At 40.8% G+C, this 22,611-nt stretch overlaps 2 protein-coding genes and 1 long non-coding RNA gene across 5 annotated transcripts; 1 reads left to right on the forward strand and 2 right to left on the reverse strand.

Moving 5' to 3' along the window:
• Positions 1-1,662: 1,662 nt before the first annotated feature.
• On the forward strand, positions 1,663-2,925 carry LOC145454677 (uncharacterized). Its single transcript, XM_080332661.1, has 3 exons — positions 1,663-1,940; positions 2,415-2,588; positions 2,680-2,925. The coding sequence occupies exons 1-3, from the start codon at positions 1,696-1,698 to the stop codon at positions 2,903-2,905; spliced, it is 645 nt and encodes a 214-aa protein (XP_080188787.1). The 5' UTR covers positions 1,663-1,695; the 3' UTR covers positions 2,906-2,925.
• Positions 2,926-3,986: 1,061 nt separating this feature from the next.
• LOC145454678 (uncharacterized) lies at positions 3,987-9,762 on the reverse strand. 3 transcript variants are annotated; one of them, XR_013920202.1, is made up of 3 exons: positions 7,823-9,762; positions 6,078-6,166; positions 3,987-4,913 (listed from the first exon to the last, which is right to left on the reverse strand). It is a non-coding gene; the product is annotated as an uncharacterized LOC145454678 (long non-coding RNA). The 3 variants fall into 3 exon arrangements; XR_013920204.1 differs by lacking the exon at positions 7,823-9,762 and adding an exon at positions 6,778-7,801; XR_013920203.1 differs by lacking the exons at positions 3,987-4,913; positions 7,823-9,762 and adding an exon at positions 6,778-7,801 and having other exon boundaries at positions 5,377-6,166.
• Positions 9,763-14,400: 4,638 nt separating this feature from the next.
• Positions 14,401-22,231, reverse strand: LOC145454676 (phosphatidylcholine transfer protein-like). The gene is made up of 10 exons (XM_080332660.1): positions 22,080-22,231; positions 21,910-22,018; positions 20,382-20,415; positions 20,198-20,324; positions 20,009-20,140; positions 18,907-19,024; positions 18,246-18,331; positions 18,002-18,173; positions 17,866-17,933; positions 14,401-14,611 (listed from the first exon to the last, which is right to left on the reverse strand). The coding sequence occupies exons 1-10, from the start codon at positions 22,101-22,103 to the stop codon at positions 14,528-14,530; spliced, it is 954 nt and encodes a 317-aa protein (XP_080188786.1). The 5' UTR covers positions 22,104-22,231; the 3' UTR covers positions 14,401-14,527.
• Between the last annotated feature and the right edge of the window lie 380 nt (positions 22,232-22,611).

Consider the following 22,611-nt stretch of genomic DNA (forward strand, 5'->3'; position numbering starts at 1 on the left):
AAGTCAAGTCAATCGATTTTCGAAGGTGACTCGAGTCAAGTCAAATCACTCGATTATTGGAGGTGACTCGAGTCAAGTCGAGTCAAGTCAAGTCAAGTCAAGTCAAGTCAAGTCAAGTCAAGTCAAGTCAAGTCAAGTCAAGTCAAGTCACGAGTCAAGTCACAATTCAAGTCAAGTTGCTTTTTCGAAGTACGAGGTATGATTACGTCATTGCATTTTGCTGCCTGTCTGAAATACAGATTGAGTGGTCATTGATTCTGAACCGATGAACGAACATTTTGCTAGTTTACGACAAAGTAAACTGTAAGCTTCGATCATTTCGTTTGCGGTCAATTTATTTGTGAGAGAACAATGGAAGCTCAGTAAATCGCACGATCATTGAATTATTGGTCGCTCACACGGGTCATACCAGCGTTTCGCGAACAATCCAAACATATGCAAGATACAGTTGACCATTTTTATCCACACTGATTACCGATATGCACATGCGCAGATCGTGTGTATGTGTATCATGAGTCGGTGTATATGCCGCAAAAGCATCAAGGACAAAAATAAACTACGTCCTTTCCTTTTTTTTTATCTATCCATTATATGTTGTCTGTAAAAGCTGTAAAGGAGGACGGATTGCCTAATGGGGGGACAATTAGGCGTTCTCGGAGGATCCCTGGTCCAAAGGATCCGTGGAGCTGATATCTGCGCACCATAAGAGGCCGGGTTTGGTCAGAGAGACAGACGGAGTCTTTATTTCTTCATCCAACTGAAATACAAACAAACAGACGGCAATAATGGTGGTACGGTATTCGGTACCAGATAGGGATATCCACAGGGTGATACAGCTGATACAGCTTTATATCCACAGGGTGATACAGCTGATACAGCTGATACAGCTGATACAGCTGATACAGCTTTATATCCACAGGGTGATACAGCTGATACAGCTGATACAGCTGATACAGCTGATACAGCTGCATATCCACAGGGCCCTAGAAGCCCACTCGCTATTCTCTATCCAACTCACGCTACCTTGTGTGATTGCCGACTTCTAGCCGAATGGTAATTGCAAATTTCACGCATTTCGTCTCCACCTGTTACTGCGGCGGAACGTTGAGCAACAGCATATGTGAAAACATTGTCGCAGGATTGCGACATCACCCAAGTACCGCCGACACTCGACGTTCTATCAGAACGGCGTGCGACTGGCACCGCCGTTACTGATTGCATTGCGTACACTGGCTCTCTATTTGCACGCAACTTATTGGGTCAACAAGCAAAATCCACTATTCTTCCGCTGCATTTGTCTTTAGGTATGAAACAATTACGGCATGTGTAGTGAACAAAGTACTCATTGATTTATATATGACAGAGAACACGCGGTTCGACTAAAGAATCCCTTGGGACTTGATAACGGTACATAGCAGAGACGAAAATAGAATGAATATAAAGTGGTTACAGCCGCAATATCGGGCAACGGATTCGCTACTGATGCCATGAGTCTGATTCTACTTGATATGTATGGCAAAGGTAAGTTACACGAAGAACAGAAGCGAACAATGACCAAATTTCTCAGTGCGTTGCAGACTGTCAATGTTACAGCTTGCTAAGTTCACATTTTTGATCAATGATAGTTACGTCATAATCATGTATTTAGTGCTTCAGGAATTGTAAAAATGAGCTCTGCAAAAAACATGAAGGAGCATGAAAAAGCGAGGGCGTAAAGTTCGGAAACCTAAAGCTCCCGCTGCTCCAGCAGACGTGTTGGAGGCGTCGAAGGAGCATTCGCCGTCTCCCAACCATGCTCCTCATGGACGGTCGCGAAGGCACCATTCTAGAACTCCGTACAATCAAGAAAGTGATGACGAATATTCCGATGATGAATTGGACGACAAAATGGAGGCATTTCCGAACACACAGGACCAGGATTTCAAGTCACAATGTCCAAGGTACGATTATATTTTCAAAATTTTAGGCCTGGTCGATGGAGAGGGTTTCTTGGCGACATCTTGCGGATAATAATACCTTCTGTGATATGCAGATTAGACTGAGATATTACAACTAGGATGTCAGGCGTTTGTAACGGTGTTTATAACTGTTATTTGACAAAAATAGTATTTTCACAGCCAGTATTCTTATTATTTCGTTACTGGTGACTAATAAAAGCCGTAAGTCTATTAGACCTGGGACCCCCTGTCAGCCCAGACTTCCAATTCTAATCTCGCATACACTGCTGGATTAGTTGATTTGAACGCAATTCTTTGTTGTCGTACAAGATATAAATCATCCCGATGTTCTAGATCAAATGAAATTTAATCTAAGCGGGGCTTCTCATGGGGTTGATGAAGGAAAACCGACGCTGTACTGTGACAATGTGACATATAGTATTACAATACACCTTATATTTCAATTTTATTATCCAGGCACCAGGATATGATAGAGGAGTATGAAACGATGCGCACACTGTACTCGCACTTCCCTGATGAGCGATTGCAACTTCTCTCGCACGTGATATCAATCATCGCTTTGCATATCGTAATATTTCCTTTCGTCAACTGCATTTGGACATATAGCCTATCGACTCAGGAAGACCTAATGTGAGTTCATCAATATATATAGATACATTTCTGACTATATATGATGTGAAACAGCACAGAATATCGACTAAATCACCGCCAACATTTTCAGGGATCTTGTTAGTTTCATCACGTATAACCCGAAAGCCAGCTTCAAAGACCACCTGTTCGAATGGAAGTGGCTCACGTTACCCTGTTTCGATGCCGAGTTTGTCTCCTTTCTCCTCGCCGTGGCAGTCAAAGACAGGCTTACAAAGCGCTGGAATCGCATTATAATCAATGTCTTCCGAGTTGTAAGAAGTACTCTATTCAAGATGACTCGGAGATACAAAAATTAAATATCATTTCCGCAGTTTGAGCTGGTCGAAGGCGCATATAATTTGCTTATGATGTCCCGGAACACGAGAATATAGGTTTAAAATGGGAAGAGTTTGATGGAACCAAATCTACTGCCTCAATTTTTCTCGTGGCAGGTCTGCCTGTCGCTGTCCGGGATTCGTGTGCACTTCTACCGCTTTCCACTCTATAATAGCTGGCCACGTGAGCGCGAGAATTAGGAATCACTTCGTGGTGCGGCGAAGGGATAATACCCGAAGAGGTATAACAGTTGGGTTACCATACGTCCTCTTTTTTGACTTTTTTGAAAGCGTCCTCGGGGGACGCCCTTTTTTCCTCTTTTTGAGAATTTAGGTCAAATTTACAGCCAAAATCGACTAAGATGCTGTAAATCAGCACCGAAGTAACGCTCAGGCGGGTATTTCGGGAGCTGAGCCGGAGGTGACCTTTTTTTTTCTTTAGTCAACCGACCACGAAGTGAGAAAAATTTACCATTTTTTTTAGAATTTTCCACCGGTTTTGCAAGTCTGAAAATTCTGAAAAGTGTCCTCTTTTCAGATTTCCAAAATATGGTAACCCTATATAACAAGAAAAAGTGATCTAAATATAAGGCTTTGTTGAGATGTAAAAATCCGAAAATTATGACACCTTTTTCCCTCCCGTTGCTGTGTACACTACAACACTAAAATATAGGCCTGTAATACCCCCTGTGGTGCGGTGCGTTTCGCCCGTGGTTATGGGTAGGTGGGAGTGTCCGGTGGCTCTTGCAATTTAGGTACTGCTGGTTGTGTTGGTGAAGCGTAGGTGGACCGGAATACAAGGCTAACATACTTCAAAGTTACTGCGAGCGATACCGACAATTCGTTCAAGAGCATGTCCAGTTGTCCACTGCCCGAGTACGCGTGCATAGAGCTTCATCATTTGACTTTTACGTGACTATTGGCCAACTATCTGTTCCATAATGCTCGTGACATGCGTAACCGGTGTCGACCCGACAACAAGATGGGGCCAGGGGATGAGCGGTTTTGGTCTTACGGTGAATTGTTTTAATGCTGGCTAGACGATGCAGAGAGCAACCGATGGTAGCATCAAATTTGTGATATATTTCGTTGATTTTCTGCAAGGTATACCTATACAATGACGAGCGAACGCGAAACTCAAATTTAGGTTCACATTACGAACACCATTGTGAAATATATCAGTTCCTACCATCGCTTCTAGATAAATCGTATATTAACAAATAATCATTTGATCAAACTCATTCGTTATAAATATTCTAAGTATAGTCTCCATTAAATGTTTGAGGCGTTTAAGTGAATAAAAGGTACGATAAAAGTAACGGCACGAAAGAAATGTCATATGCTAATTTCGTACGGCACAGTACTTTTTGCTCTAATCGGAATGAACCACACCAAAACCACGATGGTCATCCGTATAGCATTATAAGCACGACCGCTAGAGCTGAAGTACGTAGCTCAACAATTCATCATGAACTGTTGGTAGGCCATTTATGCTAACAATAAATTGCCGACGAAAATGCATTGACGCAGTGATTGGCAATAACAGAACCACTGGCATCAACCTTCCTTGCCAATGTGAGTTCTAGTCTTTGCCAAGAACCGCTCAACGCTGTAGTTCTGGTTTACGGCGTAGGCCTACTTGTCACCACTAATTCAAGGTAAAGTTAATTCAGCTTCATTGATATGATAAACATATAACCATTGATTAGTCGGAAAATATAATAGTAAGGTATCCCGTGGCAACGGAAACGAGTTTCTAATCGGCACCGACCCACCATTGAGGAATACGCATCAAAAATGTGCCTGTGCCAAACAGAACCTCGCTAATGGTATGCGTATTATGGATTTACTAAACATCAATATAAATATAATGGAATAAACAATACGAGGCTGTATGAAAAAGGCCGAACAAAGGCTCCCACTTCCATCCACTAGTATATGCGCACTTTCACGGTAGCACTCGACGTATCGGGTTCACTGGGCGATTTTTCTAAAATAAAATAAAATTTCAGAGACTTGAACACAGATCAATCCATCCGTTTTCACCACTAATTCAAGTCCAGAACTGTGAATGTCCCAGTAGTTATCGTGCAACAATTATAACTCAAGATATTTTTCCATATTTTAACCTCCTTTGGGATCACTACGGTTTAGAGAGAGAGAGAGAGAGAGAGTCTTTATTTTCATCCAACCAAAATACATAACAAACGGCAGTGATGGTGATACAGAAAATATGCATGCACAGTATTCGGTATTAGAAAGGAATGATCGATAAGACCGTGAAGGTCATCTAGTCTGATCACACCAGCATCAAACAGGTACACTTGACTCTGAACAGTATGGCTGTAAAAAATGTTTAGTTAAAAAAGGAAAATAGAATAAAGATTAAACGATGGTAGCAAATGATCGATGAAGCAATGTCTGGGCGAGGTAGGGCAACAGTGTTAGTAGTAGACGACAGGAGGTGATCAAGTAGGTCTTTTTTGAATCTACAATAAGGCAATTCATTCAATTAATTTCGTCGTTTCAAAACACCACGTGAAGATAGAAAGTTGTAGAAACGACTTGGAGGCTGGGACGGGCCTAATGAACGTGCACTACGCATGCCTGAAACTTGACTTATTTGTTTTGAAGGTATTTTGGTGTTTGTCGACTACTACGGCACCAGGCCGATATTCTTCATTTGTATTCCGTAACTGCCGACTTATAACACGGCCCACTTCTAGGCTCTTTGTAAGACACCGCTTACGCGGATGAGGGGGCGAGGAGGAGCCTGGATAAACCTCCAACACTTGATATACGAATTCTGAAGTCGGACTTGAACCAGCAACCGATTGGTGTTGCAGGCGCGGATTATACCACTGCGCTATCTCGACACTACACCCTTCATTGATTGCTTAGGTAGGCTTATAACCAAAGTATCTAATTTGAGATATTGTAACGCCTATACGCTGGTCCATCTGACTAATATATGTATGCTGCGTAAAAGACGTGCGAAGGCCAATTCAAATTTGTAATATGCGAAACTAAGTGGGTTGATACGTGGGCTACTCCCAACAGAATATGTCAAATGAAATTTTACCATGGTCCGAAATCAGGTATTCCATAAATTCATATAGTGAGAATGAGATGAGAACTTATGACTTACTCTTACCCATTGTCCTGGACTTTCGCAGCCTGCGTGCACGGCGGGATTCCTTTGCCGCTCCATCACCGCAAATAACCAACTGTTGACTGCAACACCTGTAAATTTTGTAATGAACGTGCTTTGCGTCATAAATATAATATACACATCCATTCTCTCATCTATAAACACGCGAAATGCCTTTCCTTGTTATTCTATTCTAATAGCATCATATTTCCGTGTCGGTGGCGATACAACATTTCAGAATATAGCGATATCCAACCGCCGAAAAACTATAACCCGCTCAGTGCTACACCAAAGGGATTGACGCCGTGATGACGCCATGAATAATTGACGAAAGGCGTCATTTCTGAGCGGAATGGTCGCTGGGATGCGGCTGGCGTCGACTGATCAATGGTGAAGAATGAGTCAAATTTTTGGCCGAATCTTACGCCTGTATCGATGAAGCGTTAGATTATACGAATACATATAGGAGGGATACCTGTTCGTTTAATTTATGCAGGCGGATTCCTATCCTGTGATTTTACACTGAGATAATCAATTTGCTATCAAGGTGAAACCATAGCTTGAAATAGTAGTGTAGCAGCCCAATGCGACGACTGGGAACACAAGCGACGCATTACATGATTCCCATATTTGAGTTGGTATTATATATACTCTTCAGCAATTACAAGGGATGAGCTGAGTAGCAAGAAAATATCGTAATTACCTTGATATCGACCTCTAAAGCACCTGTTTTCAATCAACCCTTAATGTAACGGGGGTAGGAAGTATATGGTAATTTAGCGCATAAGTAAGTGGGAAAATACAGGTTCAGACAAGCTCGAGAGTATATCGATACCCATCTTTCGTGTATTCGGCCGTACCCGCGAAATGATTAACACTTGGGCGGATCACGAGTTGACACAGCGCACATTTATAGGATTGATAATTGCAAGAACTTGTCAATACTGCCCCTATATCTTAAATCGATTACAGCATACAGGAAGAACAAGTTGAACATTGCACTTAAATCAATCATATGGTACTATTAAATAATTCTCTTCTGCCCTCTGTTTAAGAGATCATTCACAATTGACGACGGTAGGCCTATACGTACAGGCACAAACAGTGTTCGATAAAGCCCTATTATATACATAATTTTTAATTCAGCATCCATTTTTCCGATATATGTATCCATAACATTCGAACTCTAATATCTCTCTCCGGCGAACTTCATGTGACATGCGTCCCTATTTGTTGGCGCAAATGGTTGACAAGTGAAGCCCCTCAACACGGATTTATACAATGGAACTAACTTTGCGCCAATGTCAATGTCGATAATTTGTGTTTCAGCTTATGGCATCAGTATATTCCCTGGATGACAACCACGTAAAATGTGAGTTGCAGTGAACATACCAGTGCCATATCCCGAAACACAACGCAGGAAAAATGACATAATCCTTGGTAAAACCAGTAGCATCATATTGCTGATCATGACCATGCGGGTAAAGCAGGCAGTGGTCACATCATGGACACACCTGTCTATATAGCCATTATACAACCGTATAGACTGGCGTAAAACACTACACTCAAGGAAGAGCATTATGCGCTATACCTGTACAGAAGGGCTATACGAAATGCAAATACATCCTTACTGGTATTGTTTCGGTTGACACAACTACCTGTTATCACAACTATGATAAAAATTAAAATACCATGTCTCATCATTCAGCGGAAGACGGAAGTCAAGCTTCTGCTTCCTACACACATACCTTGTCTTTTATATATATGATGCGTGATGTCATTTTGACAGGGACGCGATAGCTTTGCCTCTTCGATACTATCTTGCATGGCGGGCTGACCTATACATAAAAATATAAATCGCTTATTGAGGTACCCTGGAAAACACCGAAATTGTTTGGTTTAACTTGATTTAACGAGATAGATAATGCAATGGAAGTATCATATAGGTCAGTGCGGTTCTCAAACTTTTTCGGACACGCCCCCCTTTGTGATAGTGAAAATTCCAGCGCCCCCCCTTATCGTCATATCACAAAATGCAACCAGAATGTTAGGAATCCCAACGGATAGTGTGATGGCATATAAGGTTATGACTGTTGATGAGATAATTCTAAAATACGAAATTCGGACTACACACACAGCAACAACTATGAATTGGAGGTAAATCGCGCGAAGCGTGATAAAAATTCTCAGTTGACCACAGCCTCGCGCCCCCTTCAGATGCTTTCACATCCCCCAAGGGGGAGTGCCCCCCAGTTTGAGAACCACTGATATATGACAAGATAACGGGTAACGACACATGTACCGCAGGTGAAGCCATAGGCGGGGCGCTCTTCCACAAATTCTAATGCCGGTATAGCATCGCGGATATGAATGCAAATGAATATTAGACATGAAAACAGATCTGGCTATAGGAGGCAGTAACGATTTCTATCATTTTATAGTCTTAACAAGAATAGCACAAATAGGCATCAGCCTGTTGTACGTTGCTGTCACCAAAAACCGTCCACTGACCCGAAATGCTGGGATGGGCATTCTATGGGGCTGAATTGCGATGTGCGTCGTTTCTGATCCTAGGATGGCCTATTTGCTTCATGAGACGTCTAATTATCCGCAATGCGGTGAATAGTCTGAATATGAAATAGATAAGTCAGCCTGTCGCATAACTTTGACGATACCACTCCGAAAGCTGCTACGGCATATCTAAAACCCAAGTCGCAAATACAAGCTTTCTCATGTTAACAACAGTCCTACAGCAGCTAATGCGCAATTCAATCAGCTACCGCCTTTCTATGCATCACAATATAAGCTGAAATATGACACTAATCAAATTTTACCACTCGCTAGTACGGCTGTAAGATGTTGGTCGTGTGGTAATTCCGGGCCACTTCCGTTACCTAGAATATTTTTTTTGCATAAGCCATTCAACGTCGATGATAGCAACGAGCTGATGCTCCGCGGGTGATTACTCATAGGTCAGTACATCGATGCTGATTTACCATGCTTATACATTAACATTAAATGTCAAACGCCTTAGCTTCAGACAGGGTCTAGTTTAGTAACGCTACGAACCGGACTTAGTTGGTTAAGCCATTTATTCACATGGTGAATTATAAAGGATATGATTAATAAGTAGGTGTAAGAAGCAATGATGTAAGAAGCTATGGGACACTCGTATAGGCCAACGTAGTCAACGTTAACAACTTGAGCATCGAAGATACTTCCATATCACTTTCTATCATACGATACCTTCATCATAGCATATATTCGGACAGTCCTTGCAGCGGATGAGATCATGGGGTAACCACCCCTATTTAAACACCTTTCGTGAAAAATATTTGCAGCAGTGTATGCAATCGATCAACTTTTAGTGACTTCTGTAACGGTACACACTATTTAATGTAGATATTCTATTTATGGATTGTGGCACCATGAAGCAGGTTCTTTCCGATCAGTAACACACCAAACTCCTATCATTGCAATCCTACAATTCTATATCAGCAATACTTAGGAAACTAAGCTATACGAGTATAATATATATAGGTAGTCGCTAGGTTAGTGACATAGGTCCAACCATTCACGCTAATGCTGTCCTGTTTTGAAGGTCAACTAATGAACTAACTTCTAGCGTACGCGAATCTTGCTAATCGCTGCAGAGGACTTGGGACTTAACGCTGCGGTACAGCGATAAACGTCGATGGTAAATACAAGTGACATCAACGGTTAGTTGCAAAAAATACAGCCGGAATGTTCCAAACAAGGGCTGTGTTTAGTTGTCAATATCCACTTCATTGGAATGATCACAGTTAAAAACAAGTGTCGCTTTGGTGACGCTAATTAGTGATCGAGTTTAGTGTTTGCACCTATACTGCCTCTCGATTTCTTCAATGTGTCTCTGGTGTAATCGACAATCAATCGTCGTTCTGTATATAAAAATACGACCGTTGATAACAGCCGTTTGGGTTTACCCCACGCTGCGTTCTTGGCAGGATTATATATCGCTACCGGGACAGGGCTATCGTGAGACCGATTTCTAGTCAGCCATAATCATAATCAACCATAAGTATCATAGTTCAAGGCGTTTGGTGGTAACTGCGATCAAGATAGCATAACATAAAAACTTGAATGCGGGAGTGTCAAATTACACTAAAACGTTTTCCTTGGTGATTCTGTTTCAAATGATAGAGACGGAAGTAGTGGGTAACTGGGTATATTCATAGGTATACAGAATTAATGTACTGAATAAGACGAAACGTCGCCCAAAATATCCCAAATGGCTTCGATTATGTGACATTCCCTCAATTTTACGTAAAATGCGTAAATGAAGAGGACACCACCTTGATCCATTGCTACCTAGGCTATCAACATTCGCTTGCACTGTCCACATGCGGTATAGGCGATAGGGTTAATTGCAAATCGGGACCGAAACTGTTATGAGGGGTGAATAACGATTGGATCATCATTCTCAATCATTCATGGAGATAGTCATTTGTGTTCTAAATTCAACAGGTTTCGGAATTACGTGCTTTTGGTGTCATCAGTGGCACCCTGATAATAGAGAGCTCATCTACAGCGATCCTGTCAAGGTGATATAACCGTTTGAACTGTAATGGTTTTGATTAGGTTTGCTTATTTGTTGAACCGGATTATATTACGGATGTGTGCTTGGAATGTCAAGAAACATGTACCGGTACTGTGAAAAGAGAGGGCATTTTCTAGAGAGAAAACTGCAGTAAATGTATGTCCGGGTAGTAAATTGGCTTGAAATCCAAATTTTTGCATCTTTCGATCCAGCATCAAATTGAGTTAAGCGTTGAGATTATGCAAAATCAAAATTGTCAAGTATCCTGAAAATCCAAAAAAATTGACAGTAGGCACGCAAAACTCTGAGTCAGACTGGACTCGTGGGATTTTCGTCGTGGGATGTTCTTCGTGTTCAACTACGACATTATTTGTTGCTGCATGTTTGGGCTACCCTATATGCGATGCGAAAATTCAATATATGGAAAAACGGATGCAATATTCTCATGTCTGGGATAATCGCGAGCCTGTCTCAGTCACATGTTTATGAAGCGTAGGTCGTCGGTTCAATATCGACATTACGAAAGACGTGATATTAAAATAATCATCAGTAATAAAATTTGTTGCGGAACCCGCTACCCTAGAACCAAGATAGTTTTATGTTAAACTTTATGTTCATCTTCGACAGTATATATCGTCGCCGTGGAATCAAAGTCGCTAATTTTGACAAAATCATCACAATGTGTAAAAGTTAATCATGCCACTATGTGTCCGAAACTAAATGAATACTTCACCAAAAGTTGATTCTCTCAGAATGTGTTAAATGCACATAAATTACTCTGAGTACATAGCGACGATATGGTTCAGTGTGACAGGCAAATTTCATCCGATATTAAGCTAAAACCAGAGGTGTTCAGTAACGAAATACTTCTACTTTTTTGAAGTATTGAAGTAGTTTGCCGTTACTTGGCTACTTACTCAAGTAGATCTAATTTCCCGCTACTTTTACTTCGTAATATTTTGCGATCTACTTACTTACTTTTACCTATTTTTCAGTTTGTCAAGTAGAAGTAGTTTAATCCTCCAATCGGAATGATAGCATGAGGGATTTCGGGGCTGTTTTCAAGGACTATCAACATTTAATTTTCATAAAAGTTGAGTAAAGCACAGAATTTTCGTCCCGCTTCGCGCACTGTAGACTAATATAATTTCACGAACGTATCGGTGAATATAATTTAGGGTTGCTTGGTTCCTTTCACACCGCATTGTCGCCCATGAAATATTTCATCACAATTAATGCGGCCCATTGTAGCGTTTTAAACTAGCATTTCGCAATCTGGCATATCATATCCTAATCTAGCAGCCCATGCGTCCTAATCTGGCAAAGTAGACTCTGACTTTTTCTTAGATTTACACCCGTTGTAGCGGACCACTGTTGAAACTTTCTGGACAAGAGATATGAAATTTATTTCCCGTTTTTTTTTAGAAGTATTATCGATATTTATCTGTCGATTACCAGTATCATACTTTGAGTTTTAATTAGTTTCAGCTCTTTTGTCTGGAGAACATACATGTTGAAGTACAAAAGCAAGTGTAGCAATGCCTCTATTTTTCGAAAATAAAACTACAGTATATGGCATTTTTCCAATCAGACATATTTTTATTACCGTTTACTAATCTCGCAAAGTTTCAACTCCGTATCCGACACTACGTTTCTTTGTTGCTCTTCGACCAAACTACGGGCCTTATAATATGGGGAGGCCGCCATACCATGATGTTTTCTAAATCGGGGTGTTCGAGTAAACAGAGAATTTGTATCGCATTCCCATATCATTGCTCTTATTTTCGTCACATGATGCCGCGGACGAATGCTTATGCTGTTGAAAATTTATACCTCCTGGGATGCATCAATATGAATCAAGTTCTGCCCCTTTCACATAGCTCAATTTGCAGCGTTTGACAGTCAATGCGAACGAATTACGATCGTTTTCACAACTACTTACTTACTTGAGTAGATTTAAAGTCAGTCAATTCTACTTCAAGTACTATTAGACTGCCTTTAGGACAACAACTTCTACTCGTACTTGAGTGGATTTTTGCGTCGCTACTTCTACTTCTTCATGAGAAACTTTCATGACTACTTTGACCACCTCTGGTAAAACAGTAGGAGTATAACATTGCCATACACTTCTTAACACTAATTTCCGAGACAAGAACACGGAATTAGAATCAAGGATACAATAATATCAAACCGAAACCGTCTCTATTATAAATAGTCTGTTTGGAATCTTAACCCTTTGTAACCGGCCGGCCTACTGACCAAAATTTTACTGCATCCACATAAAAAACGATAAAATGTCATCCATATGGCTTAAATCGACGCCCAATATATTGCCGTAAACCTGAAGTAGCCGCCTAGCGGTCTGAGATACTCTGACGGCTCAGACGCCAGAGGGAATAGCGTTATGCGAGAAAATATTCTCGATTTCTTGAAAATAAAATACAATTTTGTTCTTCTATATCTCCTGACGTCATACCTAGGCCCCCTCTTAGTATATGGCCACCTGATTGCCTTCCGCATGAATCTCTACGTTCCAACGAGACATTACATGCTACTATAGCGCTTCATAGCCCAGCGCTACGATCTTGGAAAGGTAAAGATGATAAGCACAATCACGCGGCCGCCGCCGATGAGTAATCGATTACGTAATCTCATATTCTCGCTGAAGGCAACGCGCGTCCAGTTCTACATAACGTAGTAACTGCCTTGGCAATTTTGCCGTTAGTATACATCTCCATGCTATGTGTTATCAACCCCAGTTGCTTGTTATATATGTAACTTGCAACTGCAAGGGATCCGTAAGTATACACATATTGCCTTATTCGACACTGCCCAGTGCCCATATTCGCTCGGGAAGTCATTTCACGTGATACACTGCTTTATTTCGCATCAATTTGAACTCAATTCTACACGGCAAATGTTCCATGTATGATCAACAGTAGTCATAGAAGCCAACAGTAACTTCGTGTGCCATCTAAAACAGATATATAACTGTCTCTATATGATGTTATTATCACAGGCTCGGGTGCGAAAATAGCCTAATAACTCGCACGCTTGTTTGTGCGGTGTTAGGGCTGGTGTCGGCTTTCTTATACAAAACTAAGTTCCATGATAGGGATATTGATGGATATATGTCAGGATAATGGCTAACCATATGTATAATTTGCTATTGCCTGAAGCAATTGTACATCTGTTTGAAACCGCAACGAGTCAGGTCATCTTACGCAGCCATGATTTTCACGTAATAATAAGGTATTCTTCTTCCACGTCAATTTGAAACATCTTCTACGTGCTAATCTTCGATATAAGGACTTTCATAGAATAGTATGACCAACAACAAGTCATAGAAGGTAACTGTAATAGGTTATATGACGTCTAGAACGGAAGATACAATGGTTTATATTTCAGGCGGTCACTCACGCGAACATCATCACAAATTCCATTTTGCGGGAAACATTTTTGCGTGTTCAATCTGCATTTCAAGCAGGATATACATTGCAACATTAGGTTATACATGATCTGATGTATGCGTATTTATAAGAGCTATACATACAAACCGATTGCAATCGTTTATGACCAATACAAGTCTAGCTATCTTGGATTAAATACCGACTCCTCTGCGTTAAACAGTCGCGGTCTAGTATACTAGACCGCCGGTCGCAAAGGGTTAATAAAGAATATCGGTGTGGCGTAAATGACCATTGTAGTCGAAAAATACCACGAATACCACAAACAACAACATCGATGTTCGGAGGGTAGCGAAGTGTATTGCGTAGAAGTGATCTCGAAAAGGTAGAACTCAATGCATAGTTGAGGTAGCAATAAAAATGAAAGTCTTTTGGCCGCCAAATAGAAAATCCGTCGCCTGGTTCTTTCATGTTCGTCCCGCTTCCTTCTTGAACGCCGGATATCCGCTACAAGCTCGCTGAATATCTTTCACAAAACCCGGCACTCCGGTCTGAAAAAGTTGGTAAACTTGTTCAATAATTTAGCTTTGTGCTGTCGGCTTAATAGTTATATTGAAGTAATTTGATGTATCATTCGATAACGTTGTACACATTTAACTTATTACGGGGTAACGTTAATGTTACCATATTCTGAGATCTGAAAAAGAAGACACATTTATATAAAAGGTACGCTATAGCATACGTTAATACGGGGAGTTGTGTCGATTTGTTATTCTTACGGACATTGTTGATGGTTTGACCAAAAAAAGAGGCCATTTTCCCGACCCGAAAGACCCGTTTCCACGAATAATCGGTCAGAGTTGAGCAACCCACCAGCGATCGGTGTTTACTGTGTAAGTTTCCTGCTAAACTTCCTTCAGTTCTGTCGAAATCCAGTTTACACGTCTCTTATGTCATTTTAAGTTGTCTTTCTACGGTCGCCTAACTCTCATGTATATAGGTATAGGACGTATTGCGAAAAAAGAGGTCATTTTAGGCATCCTCGGAGAAAATTTTACATTTCTTGAAAAAAGACGAGAAACCGTCTTCAAAAACGACAAATATGGTAGGTAACGCGTACCGCCGTACATCGTACAGGCATTGCTTGTGTACAGTCGGCACTCGACGTGACATTACTCAACTGTCTATCATAAAGTATTCAGCTGTCAGGAAATGAGTAGGATTCACAACAAGCTTGGTCAAAATTTTCGCCGAAAAAAAAACAAACACTGAAGTTTACGAGCTATTGATATGTGCTTTTTATGGTAATTTCGGTAACAGAAAGTACATGTTATGATTTCGAATGAAATGAAAATGAAATAGACACTGGGAAGCATGAAGGTGTCTGAATTTTACATTCTGAGCACTTTAGCCCACTTGAAGTGGATATGTGGGACTTCTGATTGCCCGATGGACAAAATTGACTGCGCTTGTGCGAGCGCAGCAGATCGCAATCTGTATAGATGAGAGAAGTATTAATATTAAAATCACATTCATTCCGACTACTCTCAAAACCGACAAGCCCTTGTCCTAATCCTGAACCGCATCCTGAGCACCGCTAAGGATCAGAGACACAACAATTTTGACAGCATTATCGCGAAAGCCGATAATATCTAAATACGAAACGATGACAAGGGTGTCTTTTTATCCTCGTTCATGTGTAGTGGATCAGGAATGTTGCTTCCCAAATTTCGCGGATAGACTACAGTGTATTTTTGGTTGTCTTTAATTTTTCATCCACGTGGGTGACAACCGCGATTATATGCCTTAAAGCCGAAATTGAACAGGATTGAGAGCGTCATTTGACCTCTGACTGCGTCACACGTCAAATTCTAATATGCTAGCCAGGGCTGGGTTAAAACTTTGCAGGCACTGTTGAAATGAATTCAATGGTATCTGCAACATTTATTGCACTATATTCAGAACATCGCTTGTTAAGGGTAGTGAAGACTCCATGTGAGCCAACCCTCTTACAAATACAGATGTTTTTGTCGGATCATAACGTGCCAAACATTTTGCCAGTACTCGCTCACAGTATCGCTGTGCTGTAGAATGTTACGACGCATAGTTGTTCATTGACGTGCCCAGCAGCCACACGTTGGGATAATATCAGTACTGATTCAATGTGCCAAAGACTAATTTCAGTGGTTGTAAAGTCCTGAGTCATATTCTTCCAATCTGCGAATGGTGAAAAAGAAAGGTGAGTGTGAATAATGTGTGCACTGGCACTGACAGCGTTGGTAGAAAACAGAACAAATATAATGCGCCCCGTTCGGAAAAACACATTTAAAGTCATCGGGATTTGCATATACCGTTTCTTTCCGTGATAATCACGCTGTGTTTTCGGATGACTGTCTGCCATTAGTCTCGCAAATCGCCCATTACTAGGCAGGCCTACAAACGGTTATGTCCATTGTCCATGTCCAAGTCCACTCAGGGCCGGTTATTAGCACGGAGTCTTAATGTCGCTAGATGGCACTAGAACTATTTATTTGCCGGCTTGCTCGGTACCGATTAACGTCCATATCAGCTAGTGGATACCATAGTTCCTCAAGTCTCCGAATGTCAGAATACCGCCGGCCCAACACATAATCGTCATTTTATTAAAATTTCTATCAAATCAACACACCACAACATTGCGATATAACCAGGCCTTGTGACATAAAAATTTTAAAATGCCAAAAATAAGGCTTTTTGAAAACAGAATTTTATGAAAGTTCTGATAAAATGTCAAACGGAATTGACAGGAGTTTGTATGAAGCGAAAAAAATAGCGTGTAAAGCAGAATTATAAAATCAGAGTCCGTCAATCCTTCCGGGGTCTGCACGCTGCTATCCAAGGGGTCCATGAAAGGTGAATGCAAAGCCAAAAAAGTACAGTGATTAGATCTGTATTTACGGCCAATCGTTGAATTGATCAATCCAGCTATTATGGAATTGATGATATCCAGTGATTAGGAAGTAGACGATCTCTGGACGCAAAAGTAGTAATCAGCATATTTCGGAATTTGTAATAGAGGGCCCTAATTTTTAAATTTAGTGCAATTACTGTTGTCAATGCTCATGCATTTTCTTACAACATGTAGCCGCCACGCGCGACCTGGGCTGCATATAGCTCGATGTAGATATACCTAATTCCATTCTCTCTTAACTTGCAATGGAAAACTGTCTGCATCTTCATTGTTCAATCAGTGATATTGTGTCACGTTTTCCAATAGGGACACAGTTTCATCAATGAGCAGACATGGTGCAAAAGGCCTCATACATACATTTAGTCCTTTCCCATTTTTTCATTGCCGGGTGGATAATTTTTCATGTTATATTGATTATTAAAGTCACTCATGATTTCTAACAATTGGTTGGGTAGTGAAGACTGTGATCCAAACGTGTCAGAGACCCTTTTGAATTGTGACCTGTGTAAATGCCGGTAATTTTGCATGCATAGCGAATCGACCATTGAGAATAGATATTACAGAGGCACTCGGTTTTGTATCGGGCAAATTCGGTCTCCAACATAGTTTTCAATTCAATTCAATTTTCAATTTAAATCTTGCTGTTTGATGCCACGGTGTGGATACTGCATGTTTTGTGACGTCCGTTTCATAAGAAAGACCAAACTGAATCGTTTTACATGGTTAATTCCAGTCTATAAATATGAATTCATGGCGATAGAAACATTGCCAAAAATAGAATCTGAAAAATAACACGGGCTGGATATAATGAAAAGATAGGCGGGCGCCGAAAGAACTTGGAGGTCACATTCTTACCTTAGCCGCCCAGTTAATCAGCCAGCTTGGTATCGAGCCTTTCGGATCGTCGTAGTAGTGAATAAACGCTGAAATACAAGCAAGCATATCGAATGAGGTTGCTCAAACAGCCGAGACGCCGTATGGTCTGCGGTACCTCTGGTGCCCCCCGTCGCCACCGGCTCGACGGCCAGCATCTGATGAAAGTCGTTGACTCTGACGACGCCTTTCTTTTCCGGCACATTGTGATTCAGAACGCTGTGCATGATGATGACCTGATAATGCTTCCCGGCCACATCAAACTCTCTGGTTTGCCTTGCGTAGACGTACTGGAAATTGATGCGGCCAGGATAATATAAATCCCCCCGGTATACGATGTACATTTGTATACAGTTACTCACATCTCTATTGGCTAATGGCCAGGGAAAATCGACATTGAAATATATCACATCTGGCCCGCTCTCGTTCTTCATGATGTAGTATAGATCTGAATTCGATGTATGCACTGATTTAGCTGTATTTGTGTCGATTCGGGTAACGTAAAGGTATGGTGTGGGATAAAAACATGGCACAAGAAATAATGGGATGCGAGTTGTAAAAGTCAAATATTCTACTTGGTGATAGTGACTAGGCATATATAACTATAGACAGCGTATGTTTGACCCCGCGTCATAAGGACAATACCGTGGGCCTCGCTACAAGTCGGCAAATACGGAATCAAATTTTATAAAATTGTGCCTGGTGTAAATGACCAATTCACTACTGTAGTCGAAAAACACCATGAATACCACTAACAACAATAAGAAGTATTATGTGATAAATTACATCATAAGGGAGAAATAGACCCAAGTGCCTTAAGTCTCTATCGCTCAATTCTGGGGATATCCGCTGATGTGATCTGAGGCTCATAGGAGACGCTACGTACTCTCTCAAATTCTGGGTTTCCGAGAGTTTGCAGAGTAATATTGCGTCACAATATGTCTATGACGTCACATCATTATTGAGAACTTCCTATTTTCATTCTGATAAGAGTCGGACCAGTATAGTGAAATGATTTTGTACCTGTAATATACGTGTCCCATTTCAGACGATACTCTGAGTCTAAAAATACCGATACCAGCATATCCGGCGGGGCGTCCGGCAAGTTTGCGTATAACTTGTATTCATACAGTCCATTAGCCTGACAAAATAGAAGCAAACAATAATATTTAGATTATAGCGTATCGATTAAGTGATGTTATGTCCAGCATTGTCCATTGCCCATACCACGAAGTCCTAAGTGACAAAAGAGCCACAGTAGTAAAGCGGCTTTGGTCGATATCAAAAGCCTTCACGATGGAATTGTTATATCGCAATATGCGATTCGTAAACGACCCAGTCTCCAACAAGTTATTGAAACTTCACGAACTGAATGCAAGATAATGACCTATAAGCTACTTTTGGAGTTATGCAAACAGTAACACAGACGGAAATTCGTTTTTCTTGCACATACTGAATGTCTGTAATACGATAATGCATAAAATCATACGCCTAAGCATGTAATTTTCGCGTCGTAAATTACACGAGACATTTCCGTAACCCGACGTGTACAGGAGGTAGCCCGTAACGTGTAATGTTTACTTGAACTTTTCCCCCGACATGCCGGTACCGTTAAATTGGCAAATTAGGGTGGGCTAGATGTTTTGTTTGAGCTGGGCAAGCGATTTTCAAAAGGGGGTTTTCTTGCAACGACAGTACTGGTGTTTCGCAATAATTTTACGAAATGTCCAAAGTCGGTAACCGTGCATCCAGTTGACTTGGTGTAACCTAACCGCGATAGGTCGTTGACCGACAGTTAAAATTGTGACACACTGCTATAACGTTCTTTGTCCTCGAGTCCGGTTTCATTCCCGGTCGTTCACGATTAGAATAGTTTACCCGAAGTACTTTGGACCTCCACAACTATTCCAAGCAAATTTGCGTTATCATCACGACCAAGTCTCGGACATGACACATTATCCTTTTATATATGATATATCCATTCATACTTTCTAACGCTGTGCAAAGAAAAGAGCGTTTGTTGAATGGTTCGTGAAATGATCCCGATTGATTCGCTCTGGAGATAGCGCAGCGCCCAGCAACGATTGAAGAGTAATGTAAATAAAATTTTACTAGGCATTCTCACTTTCGGCCTTCTGTATATCGAAACATTCATCGATTCGATCAGAAACTCGTATCCTTCCAGACGCTTCGTTTTTAATTGATCAATCATGTTCATGAATTGTCCTTCCCCGAATCTTTCAAACGGTATGGTGAACTAGGCACAGAGGATATAACATGAAACATGTTAACTCGAATCCCGTTGCATACATACCTTGACCGCAGAATGTGATTGCTTCACTTGCTGCATTTTCAGCGGTTCGTTGTGTTTTAATTCACCCATTTCGTTATCGAGTTTGTCTTCAAATTGACTGAAATAATCTGCAACTTTTGGATCTCCCCTGTAACACAAACGACTGGTGGAGAACACGTTTGTGCGGATATGATGCCGATCTTACCCTTCCGATAAACTTGTACCCATTTGTTGCACCTCTGAAATATAATATTTGCATATGCAACCGATTTTGATAATACAGATGTATATATAATATCTTTGTTACTTTCAAAGACCTCACAAGGAATGTGATCTTACATGTATGGGCCTGTGGATACATTGAACTTGTTACCATTATGTAAATTTCATAGTTCCACCAGATGTAAATTCGACAACGCCAGTATCGATTACGAAGTATGGGAACCTTTAACTGACAATATTCGTCAGTAGTCGTATAAAGGCGCACAATTGAGCTTTAAAATTCTTTCAGGTGTCTATGAATTCATTATGAACATTGACATTTACCAAACCGCGGCGTTGTCACACAGCATTATAACATATTTATCGCAAACAAACACGAAATTATTTCAACTGAGATTTAACTGACAATATTCGTCTGTAGTCGTATAAAGGCGCACATTTGAGCTTTGAAATTCATACACGCCAGGGAGAATTTTAAAGCTCAAATGTGCGCCTTTATACGACTACAGACGAATATTGTCAGTTAAATCTCAGTTGAAATAATTTCGTGTTTGTTTGCGATAAATATGTTATAATGCTGTGTGACAACCCCGGGGTTTGGTAAATGCCAATGTTGTTTTCATGAACAATGAACATGAAAACAACTTGTTTTGGAGTATATGATACGGCCAAGCCATATTGCAAAGAATCTACGATGTGCAGAAAAATCGAAACGATAAGTCGCATTGATAACAAAATTCTTAGCGTACTCAAAAAATTGACGCTCACTACGCGACCGGAATAGTTAAAATCAATACTCCAATCATGTCATGTCATGATAATGTATTAGAATTGTCTGTAGTATATTGTAGTTGCAAGTCATCTCAATGTAATACGGCCAGGATCGCCACAAATCCAATGTGTTAATTCGCAATGAACTAGGGAAGTCAGGATTATTTGCGTAAACATGGGCGATTGTACGGCTTTGTTTATCAAGGTACAAAGTTCAACCTAAAACCTACAACGTATCTAAATACAATCGCCGGCCTGAGTTGCAGCTTCGAGCTACGATACGCTTGTAGCGTGAGTCTGAGTATTGACGAAACTACATATGGAAATTATCCGTATTGATGAGTATTTGATAACTAAAACACAACAGTAGTGGGAAGCATCCTACGAAATACTGCTATAAGCACACCGAAGAGATTTGTATGGATGGAATAAGCAGCCTTCGTATAAGTCACGACGTTGTTATCGCAAATTTCCAATGGGAATCAATTGAGCAAAAAATGCTCATCATCTGCCGTGATATATGCTTCATAGTTGCATCATTCGTAGCAATCACGACATATTCTACCCGTTGCTGGATAAATATTATGTTTGTTCGCAACTACTCAACCTCATGTTGAGGATCGAGACCATTCATCAACAATAAATTGCCTGGACGAGTTCAGTTGACAAACTATGGTCTACACAAGTGTACAATGCACAACGACAACATAGTGCTATGCATTATACAGCCTCTTACTTACTTCTTGGGCAATATACGACGATCCATAGCAAAGCCAGCACCAACGAGATAGCAGATATGAGAAAAAATCCAAACTTCATGATTGTCAAAACTCCCATATACTGAAGAACCTGCAATAATCCAAATCCGTAAGCCGTGTATCTCCCGGCGCTCGACTACTATTCAACTAACTTTAAAATGTTTCAACTTTAGCATCTGATGCTATCGCAGTCGTAAACAATTGACTCGCGCTATGAAGTCTACGAATGCTACCGTAACGAGACTGATTGGAGACAAATCTACACGAGAGAGAATATATACTGCAATTACGGTAAAAACAGAGCGGCCAAACAAAGGATTTGCTGATGGCTTATATCGATCAGAGTGCGTTCAGTGAATCGCCAAATGCAGTGCTACAATCTCTACTTGAACTCGAAACGGGTTGTTGGACATCTTCACACTAATGGCGAGTAATTCTTAAATGGACGGTGATTTATATACCCTCAATTCACGACGTAGCTCGACAGCATAGGTTACATCGTCACATGCTGTTGCGATACCCGGGCGAATCCCGTATTGTTCGCATGAATTCATGGCTATCTATCAAAGATCAATATGCGAGAGAAATTGTACCAAACGTGAGCTAGGAGAATTCTCGTGACGGCACCTAATTTTTGTCGACGCTTTTCGTATCTCAGCGATTATACAGCGATCTCGTGCTGTT

Source organism: Botryllus schlosseri, chromosome 13 (genome assembly GCF_051294905.1).
Source record: "Botryllus schlosseri isolate E-star chromosome 13, Bs_hap1, whole genome shotgun sequence".
In the NCBI taxonomy this organism is placed as follows: Eukaryota; Metazoa; Chordata; class Ascidiacea; order Stolidobranchia; family Styelidae; genus Botryllus; species Botryllus schlosseri.